The sequence below is a fragment of the Ictidomys tridecemlineatus genome, chromosome 8 (genome assembly GCF_052094955.1).
Source record: "Ictidomys tridecemlineatus isolate mIctTri1 chromosome 8, mIctTri1.hap1, whole genome shotgun sequence".
Classification (NCBI taxonomy): domain Eukaryota; kingdom Metazoa; phylum Chordata; class Mammalia; order Rodentia; family Sciuridae; genus Ictidomys; species Ictidomys tridecemlineatus.
In genome coordinates this window covers 82,854,801-82,868,282 of record NC_135484.1, presented here as the reverse complement: position 1 = coordinate 82,868,282, position 13,482 = coordinate 82,854,801, and the positions used below count along the sequence as shown (strand labels likewise).

General features: G+C 36.6%; 1 protein-coding gene across 3 annotated transcripts in view; it reads right to left on the bottom strand.

Annotated features, from left to right (window-relative positions):
- The window catches only part of Filip1 (filamin A interacting protein 1), a 163,358-nt gene that overhangs the window by 83,867 nt on the left and 66,009 nt on the right, over positions 1-13,482 (bottom strand). For 2 of the 3 annotated variants that reach the window (XM_005340337.5, XM_005340336.5), the window contains exon 2: positions 6,953-7,234. In XM_005340337.5, coding sequence (XP_005340394.2) covers positions 6,953-7,228 — 276 coding nt within the window. In that variant the 5' untranslated portion in view covers positions 7,229-7,234. Of the gene's footprint in view, positions 1-6,952; positions 7,235-13,482 lie in introns of those variants that run through there. The other variant, XM_078019713.1, reaches the window with a different exon arrangement.

Genomic DNA, 13,482 nt, shown 5'->3' with positions numbered 1-13,482 from the left:
TTTGCAGGTGTGAGTGTGTGTGTGTGTGTGTGTGTGTGTGTGTGTGTCAGGGTTGGCGAAGAGCATAGAGACTGCCTAATTGGATAGGAATGATCATTTAAAGAGACTCTAAAGCCAGGTGCAGTGGCACAGGCCTATAATCCCAGTGACTCAGAAGGCTAAGGCAGGAGGATTACAAGTTTGTGGCCAGCCTCAGCAACTCATTTGACCTCAAAATAAAAAATAAACAGAGCTGGGAGTAGAGTTCAGTGGTAAAATACATCTGGGTTCAGTCCCCAGTACTGAAAAAAAAAATTCAATCAAATTAAATTAAATTAAAAACTAGAGGAGCACTAAAGATGAGTTGTTATAGCTAAGGGGGAGCCAGTTAATAAATAACTTTTGCAAGCTAGTCTGAGCAATTTTGATTTCAATCTAGTTATGTCTAAGAACCTCCTGTAAATTCCCAAGCAACAGAATGACATGATCAAGAGAAATACTTTAGCAAAAGTAGTCTGTCAGCAGTTATCTACTGAGCTTCTGGTACCCAACTCTCATATTTGACAAATGATATATACTTACTCTCTATTCCAAATCCTGTCATCATTCTAGGAAGTTTCAATATTTAATGGAGATTAGCAATACCCAACCTTCACCAGTCAACAATCTCATTCATTCCAATTACCTTTACTTTCTCCCAAGACTTCACCCGTGACCTTGCATTAGTAAAATCTGCGTGACTCAGAAAGCTTACACACAAATTGCCCAATTTCTCGTCTTTCCAGCTCATCCTCCCATTGTCCTCCTTGCCAGGCACTGTCTCACCCACACATTCAGCTTTCTTGTACCTGTGTTCTTCCACTGTATCCACTTGTACAACTGCAACCCCAGATCAAGTGCCATAAAAGTCTCCTCTTTACCCCTAGGCTTCTAAACAGATTGGTACCACTGCACATGCACAGTTACACTCCCTGCAGAATTCTGATCTCCACTCATATAGGGCCTATATTTGTCTATAATAATCTTCCTCTAATATTCTACTCAGCAATGATTCAACATGCCCAATCATCCCCCAAACCCTTGACTGGCCCATGTCTCCTTACTTCCTGGAGGACATAGCTTTGTCTTTTGCTTGATGAGAAAGCTGAGCCTTTCTCACATAAACCTCTCTAAATATAGGTCCATATGTATTAGCTAAGTTTAGTACTCACTACAACCTCATAAGGTAGGATATACCCCTAATAAACAGATGGGAAATAAATGGAGGCCCACAGTCAGCACTATAAAGGCCGATATCAAACCTTTTGGAGTTTACCACATAATCTTGTGGGACTTGGCTTTTTGAATAAAGCTCCAAAGTAGAAGAAAGCAACATGTGATTTCAAATCAAGTGGTCAGCACACGTATACTAAGGGCCTACTTTGTGTGAGACAAATAACTTACTGCTCAACTAAAGAGGAAATTAGATTCTCTGGCTGCATTTAAAAGAAGTAAAAAAGAAAAATCTTACCCCACCAAATTTTTTTCTAAACTAGATTTTCAACAGGACATCTTACTCTAATTCTTCAACTCCCTCCTCAACCCATTGAAATTGGACTTAAACTTACTGACTCCAGGTTCACAAACTCAAAGAGCCAACATTAGGTCTTATCCAACTGGAACTTTCTGCTGATTTGACTGACACAAACTCTCTTCTTTTTGGCAATCTTGACTTCCCCGATTTCTACATCAGTCTACTCCTGAGCCATGTGCACACCTTCTGACAATTTTCCAGATGGACCTCTTACAGTGAGTGTCCACATGGGGATTGCAGTTTTGCTGTACCAGGTCCCTCTCCACTGAAGCCCGACTCCACACTCATTAACAACTTTCCCAACCACCCCGGTTTGATTCTACTCATGTTGATCTGTAAGCTCTTCTCTCCCTGTCCAAAATCTACCAATTCTTTAAGATTCAATTCTTTTTTTTTTTTTTTTTTATATTGGTTGTTCAAAACATTACAGAGCTCAAGACATATCATCTTTCATACATTCGACTCAATTGGGTTTTGAACTCCCCAAATACATAATACAGACTCACTTCTGTTACATACTCACATTTTTACATAATGGCATATTAGTGACTGTTGTATTCTGCTACCTTTCCTATCCCCTGCTATCCCCCCTCCCCTCCCTTCCCCTCCCAACATCCCTCTCTACCTCCTCTGCTGTTGTTCAATTCTCTCCCCTTTTTTCCCCCCACCCCCTTGCCCCTCATAACCTCTTATTATTTTGTGTATCACTGAAGGTCTCCTACCATTTCCATATGTTTTCCCTTCTCTCTTCCTTTCTCTAAGATTCAATTCTTTAGTGAAACTTTACCTATATCCTGAGATTTCCACAATCCATCCTGCTTTTGTACTCCCATAATTTGTGTTGAAATTACCCTGCAGAATACTCATCCATCTACATTCTTATCAATCCCACCAGTCATGAGCTCCTTTTCATGAATACTATTATACCTACTGCCTAAAATCACTCAGCACATAGTTGGAATTTTTAGCTACAGATATTGTTATTATTTGCATTCCTCAAACCTCTTGCATAATGATCATGTTTTTAAAATATTATTAGAACAATTTTGAATTAATTAATCAGCAATTAATTAAAGCTCTAAGAATGAATGAACTCTTTTAGTGAGAAAGAAGTACAGGCTTACCTACAATAGGTAATACAGAAGTAGAGAGACACTACTGACCAGTATTAAAGAAAATGGCTAGGAACTCCAAAAGAATAGAATAGAGAACACTTCTAACAATACTTAGGTATACAACCTATTTCATAAATTATCTTTTAAATACAATATTCTGCCAGTTTCCCAGGATGAAGACAGATTCCTCGACCTATCAGTCACTCTGTCTCTGACTTAGCCTGGAGAACAGTGAAGTCAAATGAAATGGTGGTGCATTATCTAGTTGTGTAGTCTAGTTTTCTCTGTGCCTTCTTATGTGCAGGTAGAAAATAATTAACAAAGGTAAAAATGATGAAACCCAATTTGAGGATTGTTTTTTATTCTAAGAACTGTTCAAAAGAATATATCAAGGGAATTTGCCATATAAAATGACTGCTCATTTTTTTTGTATCAAGAAAAAGAATTAATTTGTGAATTGCTCTTGGATCACTTTACAAGAATATACTTTTGCCAAGGTTTCTATGTTATGGTTTTTTGATGTGAGTACCATTTCTTTTGAAGTTTTGTTGTTTTTAGTACAGCCAAGTTGACTGGATTTTTTAAAGTGCTATTTTTGGACAAATACAAGTGGAAATTAATCATGGTGCCCAAGTGATGGTCTGGGTGTACTATTTCATTACTTTCAGTTTAGTCTGGGAAATATGTAACCAGTTTTTCACCCAGAGAGTAAAAATGTTCCAATTTATTAGAAAGTACTTGTTATTGGAACCAGCTAATGACAGAAGTGTAATAACAGAAACTATCCCTGCTACTTTGGTGTAGGGCTACACTGGCCAGTCACTGTGCTGAGACAACAGGTCTATATCTGCTGAGAAAAGTTTGGAAGGTGTCCCTCTCCAGAACAAGATTCACAATGGTACCAGTTCTAGACTAGACTCTTTAAAATGCAAAAATCTCTGGTAGGAGCAACTGTTTCCAATACACGTTCATTGAAAGTGCACTTTTTAAGTATTCATGAGATACCTGGATTGGCAAACAAAATATCAAACTTTCAAATTTTGTAAAGAGCCAGTGCCTACAACAAAAATTATGGTGCACATAATGCTGATTCAGCAAATTGCTATAGATCACTCAATGTGTTTCAAAAGCCTAGGGATGTTAGTCGCCCTCCCCCACACCAAAACACACAGAATTATCTACAGTTTGCAAAATGCTGGCTATGAATTTGAAGAGTATTAGAGAGATCAAAAGAGAATCTGAGGAGAAGAAAACTGGCATGAAAAGTCTGAAGGATCCTCTATCTTCTCCCCGCCCCCAAGTTATTTCTGAGGCAAAACTCCTACAAGCAGACTTGATCTTGGTGTTATCTCCTCAATACTAAGTCCTTCCTTCTTTGCATCACCCTACTTCTACTGACCTGTAGCTTTGGTCCTTCTAAGGTGTCTTATTATACAACTTCAGCTAACATTACCCATAGAGTAGTGAATACAGAGCCAGTAGTGCCCAGCACACATTGCCACGTGACATCCCTGCATTTCCCCATTTTTTCTTAAGAATCTGGATCACTACAACTTTAAGGCTCTGATCCCATCCCATTTCCCTGATGGGATAAAAATCTTCAATTTCTATCACCTACAAAGTTTCATCTTTTCATAAAATGGCTTTGGTTTGTGAGTTTATGAATCTACATGAAGGAAATCCTGAAAACCAAGAATAAATATAAAGATCCTGAAGTCCAACTACACTTGAACATCCCCAGCGTGAAAGTGATAGAATGAGAAAGACATTACACAGTGAGACAGGGAATTTGGATCTAAAACAACTGTAACAAGATTGCTATGCCACCTTGAGTCAGTTACATAAACCAAAATAAAGGAGATGGAATAGATAAATCACCTTGAAGGTGCCTAATAGTCCCAGTGTTTTATAGAACCTTGGAATACCACCTGCAGAGTGAGGGCATTTGAGTCATACACAGCCACCTCATAAAGAGCAATATGTGGCCATTGAAGATTTGTGAGATGGCACTAAATGTTCCCACACATGTCAAGCCAAAGGCCTGTGCAACAGGGAACTTCACAAAGCATAATCCTGCTTCACTTTCTAGCAACAGCCCTTCAGATGATTTTTTTTAAAATCTCTTTTCTGGCAAATCTAGCACATAGCTGCCACATTTTCACCTGCCTACTCTCATCTGCTAATGTGAACTGCCTCCCACTCTTAGCTACAACACCCTCCCCAATGTGACAGCACTAACAGAGGAAAAGTATCTACTAAAAAACTGATATCTACAGCTCTTGATATAGGAACCTCTCACTTTAAACAAATCTAGCATTTGCAAAATCTGCACTTACAAATACATATGTCTGTGTGTGACGGATGATTTGCTTTGTAAATGAATTCGTCATGGAATTCCTTAAAATTCTCTTTGCATTCACCACAAACGATATTGTACACTTTTTTTTTTTTTTTTACTTATTCCTAGTTACTCAAGAATACAAGTAATGGAGGGATTCTGAATTCATAAAGATGAATGAAAAGCAAAATGCATTTCTTTGGAGTCTTCTAGCTAATATCCTCCATTTCCCTGCTGTATCGGTTTATATTTTGTATATCTAGCACCACCTAAAAGCCACATGGATTTTAAATACCTTATGGAGTCCACCATGACATAGTAGTTCTCCAGGAAACAGTCTGCCAGAGCCACTGGCACAAGAGCCAACACGGCTGAAAAGAGCAGCCAGTGTTGCTTTGTGAAGGTTTCTAAGGCAACAGTTATACCTTTCTCTTGTACTCAAGTTAATAGCTGTCATTTGGGGGCCTGGTTAAAAGAAAGGAGTAATTCTGCCTCTTTACACAATGAATGTTAATAAACAAAACACTAACGACATTTCTGGGAATGGCAGAGTTATTTTTAGAAATGGTGGCACTCTGGAAAATTTCATCTTTTACTGTGAAATGCAAATGTAATTTCCTCAGTCTATAAATGGTAAACTCAATCATCATGTTTGTTTGTTTTTTCAAACTTGAATTTTGTATGTTTTAGATTTCTTTACCCCAGGGGTTCCCTTATCTATATGTGCACACAGATGAGAGCAGGAATAATGCCTACCCTAGTTTAGGGTAGGTTGTGAATTACCTCTCTGATGCTAACAGCACCAATAAGCCAAGGGTTTCATTACATGCAATTGTTGGTGTCCCCTTAGAGGCTCATGTAAGCTAAAACCTAACAAAAACAAAAGGACAGTCATTCTGTCCTAAAAAAAAAAAAAAAAGTATTGTTCCCTTACTGCCAGAAATGCAATTGTCTAGACCTCGGAAACAAACAAAAAAAAATCTGAACTGCTGACTGAATTCCTAAAAACAGAAGACTTAATAAGAGGGACCTGGCTCATAGCAACTAGATAAGGTTGGTGGGTGTAGGCAATGGAAAGATCACCAGGCCAAAAATCTGGAGGCCTGAGATGAGGTTTGGACAAACCAGATCTCAGCTCCGGGTCTCTGGTTTCTTTCTTTCTTTTTAAATATTTTTTTAGTTGTTAATGGACCTTTATTTATATGTGATGCCTAGAATCGAACCCAGTGCCTCATACATGCAAGGCAAGCGCTCTGCCACTGAGCTACAGCCCCAGCCCAGGATCTCCATTTTTTTAATTATAAAATATAGATAATGATACCCACATTTTATTGCCATCAAATGAGATAACAAACTTGAAAAGGCTTGGGAAACTATTAGGTACTTCACAATGCAATGCTCTGCTTGCTGTTGTCCATTTCAACCCCAATGACACTATAGAAAATTAAAGCTGAAGTTACCAAAAAAATGAGAAAAGATATGTAGCAATGCTGATTTCAACAAAGCCTTCTTTCTCTCCCCTGGTCCTTTTTCTAGCTCTCTTTTACTCAATCTTCCAGAAAAAAAAAAAAAAAAGCAAAAGTAATCATTGATCTTAATACTCCCTTCTAATAATCATGACTTTTCTACATTTTCAACCACAATGTCTAAATTAGATAACCTAACCAATTGCCTACTAAGTGACAAAATCTGTATTAATTTTTTACCAAAATCATCAAGAAATTTTTTGCTTCTAGAGAAGTCTGAAGTTGGAATCAGGACCTTCACATTTATCAGTCACTGTACAAATAGTTATTCAGTTAAAACTTGTACCACACACTGGGATTTGGAAATGAACGAGGAAGATGTATCTCCTTTCCCAGGAAGCTCAGAGTCCAGTGAGGGCCATTGACTTATACTCTTATAGCTTAGAAACTAAAAAAAATAGTTGACTAAGTTTGGCTCTACCTGCAACTCCCCTTCCATTATGCTGAGTAGCTGGATGAGATCTTCTTTGGATAACTCCAGAGATTTCTTAGGCTTTCGTTCACTTTCTCCAGATGGTTTTAGGTGTCGTTTGACAGTTCCTGAAGCCATGACATCATCCTCCTTCCTCTTTGATTTGTTCTTCTTTTTTGCATCTTCTGAGAGACTCTTATCATCAGCATTACTGATGATGGAGGACTTGGGGCAGGAGATATGCCCGTTAGATGAACTTTCGCCACCTTGGTTTCGGGATCTCATTCCCACCTACAACATATTTAAAAAAAAAAGATAAGCTTTTTTTTTTTATCACCATCAAAAGTATTTTTGTCAAAATACTTTTAGAAATGTTCGGCAGCTTTACAATGATGAAAAACAGATCAGTCACAGCTTCCTTATCACTTTAATGAATATGTTATTACAATCTTAAGGAAAATGCTTGGTCTTCAGGAAAAAGTGAAAACATGACTCTAAACTGACAAACATCTCAGGCCAAAAGATCACAATTATGATCAACATGAACCAAGCCCTATAGATGGTATATGAACCAAGCCAACCCCTTTACAACAAACATACTGAGCTCAAAGGCTATCACTCCAAGTGCCATGAAGAGTGTTCTAACATCCTGGGACTGTACTACAAAATTTCTGTAAGCCCTTAAATATAGTAGTTTAGCACATGGGCTTATTTATAAGACTCGTGGTATGAACAATTAAACAAGATTTTCACTATTCATTCCAGATAAAATGAAGGACTTTGCTATCTAAAAGTAAATTCCTTTTATGAACCCTGCCATATGTAAGGAAATTATTTTAAAACATTAGGTTTATAACAGAAAAATAAACACAGCAATGTTTCCTTTCAGATAGTGAATTTCCAATTCTTTCAATGAATCTTGAAATTTATATTTATGTTCCTTTTTTTGGATTGAACTCTAATAATAAACAGACTCTTTTATGCATGTGTGAACTTTCTACAGCACACTAACTTTATTTTTGTGTGTGTGTGGTTTTTTAATTTTTTATTTGTTTTAATTAGTTACACATGACAGTACAATGACCTTGACATATCATATATTTGAATCAGATGGGATATAATTTCTTATTTTTCTGAGTGTACAGGTTGCAGAATCACATTGGTCATGAAGTCATGTATATATACACACAGCAATAATAATGTCTTTTATTCTACTGTAATATAATCTGAAGAAGCGGCATCTTGTTTTTGGTTCACTCAGTGATTGGTTCTCAATTCTAGAATCTCTTTCGTGCTTCCTTGGTGAAAAAAGAATATAATGGAGGCCAAAACACTGTAGAGAAGACCTACTGTATTTCACCACAGCTTGTTTCTGGGCAGAGTGGACTAACTTAAGCCAGAAGAAGGAGGAGGAAGTAGAAGAGGAGGGATAGAAGGGCGAAGAGAGGGAGGAGGAGGGGGAGGAGAAGATGAGAAAAAATGAGGTGATAAACAGAGTTTCAAAATTAACTCAAGACCTGTTCCACATCACAATTCAGACACATGGCTTCCCGAACTGAATTATGATTCCCTACAACGCATGTGAATTCTTTTTATCTGAAGTAATTTTCTCTATAAGATCTTCAGGCTCTTTGAGATGATGAATCAAATATTAATTTGACAACTTCAATTTAGGTCAAGAGTTAATAGAAATACCAGACAAGAGTTCCCAAAGCACAGGAAGTGAGGTGATAATAGTTAAACTTAATTACAGCCTTAGTCATACACAGTATTTGTATGTGACTATATTGTGTATTTGTGCCTCATCCTCCCTGAGTCCTCTTTTATAGGCTTCATAATATTAGGACATGTCTAAGAAAGAACAAATGCATAATTATCTATTATAGGTATTTACTAAACACAATTATATTTGCAAACAGTCAGAAAATGGAATCTACTTAGTATCAATTTTGTATTTAGTTCTTTCTAAAATTTTCAGTCTGAAGTTAATGTTGTAAAATAAATTTTATGATAGTATAATATTAATGGCTTTTCCAGAAAGAAAAACTACACATTTTAGAATTATCTAATTATTACATATCACTAATCAAGTTAAAAGCTTGAGTTCCCTGTTCCCTTCCAGATTAATTTACTTTGGCTGGTGGAAAATCTCATGTGGTAGACCCACAATGTTAAGTCTGTCTTAGCAAATATTTTTCTTCTGTGTCACTGAAATTTCACATTAATTACTTTTCCTTTGGCATGTACACACTGATTTTAGTCCTTTCATAGTAAGCTGACTACAGTCTTCTATCTTTATCTCCATGACAAAGTCAGCAACCAATCCCTGTCCTATCTCTGACATGCAAGAGCACTCATTGATAACACACTTGTCAAGAAAGTTTTAGGAGAAAACTGGCATCTCTGTGGGGGGAAATAAAGCCCCACAATTTCTCAATAGTCTAACTAAGTCTGCTATCAATAATATCCATTTTACACCACTTCATTCTATTTTGCAGGGGCAAAATATTTAGGCAATAGTGGATTTCCATGTATCACATTTAGTGAAATTCAGACTCTTGTTTTTAATAGTTTTCACTGTTTCTTAAGTATTATACAATGTCTGAAGCACATCTTTTAATATGTATATAACTCCTCTGAAGTCAGTGCTATTATTTTCAAGTTTATGGATGAGGTCATTGAGGTGTAGAGAGATTATATATCTTTTCCTGGATCACCAAGCTACTCCCAGTAAATAGAAAAGCTAGGATTTGAACTCATATCTGACTAAAAAAAAATGTATTCACTGTATGGCTTTCCTCTAAGTTCTTCAATACATGCAAACTGGAAGTGAGGAGGACACCTGGTAAATAGAGGGCCAAGAAAAATGTACAAATACTCATGGATTAATGTTTTCTCACTCCACACTACAGAATTTGAGAAATCTATGCATATGTCCTCCCCATAGACACTCCAGCAAAATCCCTATAGCAATTGCAATTAGGTTGCTAAGTAAAAGAACATTTTCTAAAACCATTAACCTGCTATAGAATTGTAAAATGATGAGTCATTCAAAAAACTTCCTCACAATCAATCTAGCCAGTTATTAAGGGTACAGGTTATTAAAACAGGATGCAAAGTCTGAACAGGGACCATGACAAACTTACTATGTTAAAAGCCCCAAAATTGAACAATCATAAACATTGAATCAGAATTAGTGAAATCCTATCCATCATGCTTAGAGGGTTAGCAGGCAGATGCAGGACAGGCATCTGGAACTCCACAGGCTTCCTAATAGTGGAATGCATGGTTGCAAGTTTAGGACATGAAGATAACAAACTTTCTGGAAGAATCCAAGAATACTTTTGCTTTATCACAGGTTATATCCTTTGAAAAAAGTTCTCCTCAAGAAAAAGGCACAATGAACTGACGGTTCATATCAGGTTTTGTAGCTTTTTAAAATTGATGTTATTTGGGCCATACAGTCTCTTCTTACATAAGTGAATTAGTTAGCATAGTTCATGAAATATATTGACTCTCTCTTAGTAATCAGTCAGCAATGCTCTGCCTGGAATTTGCTGACTGGATTGGGAAGAAAGGGAAGACCAAATGTTATTCTGAGCATTCTCTCTTTTTTTTTTTTTTTTTTGAGCATCCTCTTTTTATCTATGACCATCTCTTCTTCATTACCCTTTCCTCCCACACATTAGACAGTGAGAACGTACTATCAGGTAAGTAATGTGACAGGAATAAAAAAAAATAAAGATTTGGATTAATTTATGTTGAATGAATAAATAATACTAGAGCATTTGAATAAGTAAAAAGAAAAGGAAAGGGAAACATCTACAGCAATTTCATGTCCACTCTAGTTTCCATGCTTCCCTTGGCTCCTACAGATCTTAACCTTGAACTTTTCCTTGCTCTCTCTTGCTCTTGCCCATGTCAGGTTTGTCTTATCCTGTTTGATTCAACATTAGTCAAAATATTCCTCTCCCCACCACCACTAAAACACTTTTCTGCATAAATTAGGGTTTTTTAATTAATCAATTTATTTTAATTATGTATATATGACAACAGAATGCATTTAGATTCATTGTACACAACTGCAGCACAACTTTACATTTCTATGGTTGTACACGATGTAGCGTTGCACCATATGTGCAGTCATACATGTACCTAGGATGCCCATCTCATTCCACCATATTTCCTGCCCCCATGCACCCTCTCTACCCTCCCTAACTTTTGCTCAGTATATATTAGGTTTTGATATATTTCCTATGCTTCCCAAGTAGCTAACCCCTCTCACTTCCTGGTTTTATTTTCTCTATACATAGTTTCAAGGACCTACCTGGTACATAGAATGAGAGATCACCCCCCACGAATGTGCACATACACACAACACATATAATTTCTTCTATTTAAAAATTTGCTTTATAGAGCCAGGCACAGTGGTGCACGTCTCTAATCCCAGCAGTTTGGGAGGCTGAGGCAGAAGGATTGCAAGTTCAAAGCCAGCCTCAACAAAAGTAAAGTGCTAAGCAACTCAATGAGACCCAGTCTCTAAATAAAACATAAAAAACAGAGCTGGGGATGTGGCTCAGTGGTCAAGTGCCCCTAAGTTTAATCCCCAGTACCCTCCCCCAAAATTTATTTTATAGAATTATAAGGAAAAAGTCTATTGTGTAGTAAAGAACAAAGTACATAATTACAGAAAAAAAACCTATATTTTACAGTGTGGCCTGGCAAAAGGTCCGTGGCAAGTGGGCCCTCTAGAACATTACTACAGAACTGTCTGCATTCTTTCTTTTAAGAATAATGACATACCCAAAGCACACAAAACTAAAGGCAAAAGAAAACATCTATTCTAGTTTTATGTCATCCATGAATTTTAACATGAAAAAGACAAATCAAATCAACTAGTTTATTCTTTATCAATGCCAGATTACTTCTTGTGAGGATCTTATTTACTTGGTCAAATCTGCTCACAGATATCCAAACTCATGAAATGTTCAGAGGTTTCTCATGAGATTATCACTTATTCTAACAGCATGTACTCTTCAGATAGATTCCCAGGTTTGCCTCTAAATCTGGAAAATTTTCACAATTTTCTTTACTTCTCTTCATTCTACTTATGTAACAAGTCATATTAAATGATTTTTCACTTTTCATTATCTACATTCGTTAAATCCTCAAAATAACCAAGTTTTTTCTTATTTAAAATATTTTTATTCTACTAAGGCAAATGTAGCCAGACAAATTGAAAATTCTTTTAAATAACCTCACAAAATTTTAGAATTCAAGAAAGAGGATTCTCTTGGAGTCACTGCAGTCATGTTGTAATAAAAAAGCCAAAGAAAATATTATAACTGTGGCAAAAAAGAAAAATATTATTCTACCCGAGCTTAAAACTATGGCAAAAAATATTTTATAAAGTTCTTTTTTAATATCCTTCAAGGATGATATCAGCAGACCAAAAAAAGTTTTCCAGAAAAAAAGGAACAAGAAAATAGGACAGGGAAATTGTTTTGATTTGGATGTGAGATGTCCCCCCAAAACTCATTGGGAGACAACGCAGGAAAGTTTAGAGGTGAAATGATTGGGCTATAAGAGCCTTAACCCAATCAGTGAATTAGTCCCCTGATGAGATTAACTGAGTGGAGACTGAAGGTGGGTAGGATGTGGCTGGAGAAGGTGGGTCACTGAGAGTGTGCCTTTGGGGTATACATTTTGTATATGGTGAGTGGCATGTCTCTCTACTTCCTGATCATCATGTGAGCCGCTTTCCTCTACGACACTCTTCCTCCATGACTTTCTACCTCATTTTGGGCTCTGAAGAATGGAGCCAGCTATTTAAAATAAATTGAAACCTCTGAAACCATGATCCCTAAATAAACTTTTTCTCCTATAATTGTTCTTGTCAGGTCTTTTGATTACAGTAGTGAAAACACTAATGAAAACAGAAACTGCCCTGAAATTTAAAAAAGAAAAAAAAATCACACCTGAAATAAAGGTATGTTGAAATCATGAGCATACCTGAGTCTGAAAAAGTGTCAAGTTTGAGTTTTAAACCTTGAATAATCAAGTAGAGTGACCTGTCTTAAACATTTTGACAAAATTCTCTAGATTGATTAGCTCTTACATCATAATGTCATCTGCAGCTAGCAGCCCTTTGTTTTCCCTTGCACCAGCCATAGCCTATATTCAAGATCCTCCATTTCCAGAAAAATTGTATTCCCAGTCTTCTCTCCCAGTACTTCCCATACACTTGCCATTCTTTTTTTAAAAAATATTTTTATTAGTTGTTGATGGATCTTTATTTTATATATTTATTTATATGCAGTGGATCAAACCCAGTACCTCACACAGGCTAGGCAAGTGCTCTACCACTGAGCCCCAGCCCCAGCCCACAGTGGCATTCTTGTCTATTCACTGGCTACAAATTATGTCTGCTACATTTTATTTTCATATCTATGTTCATGAATTTCTTTTCTAAAATAACCCATTTCACCCCTACATTATTTACATCTCCTCTGACTTTTTCAACAAGTACCAGTTCTTCT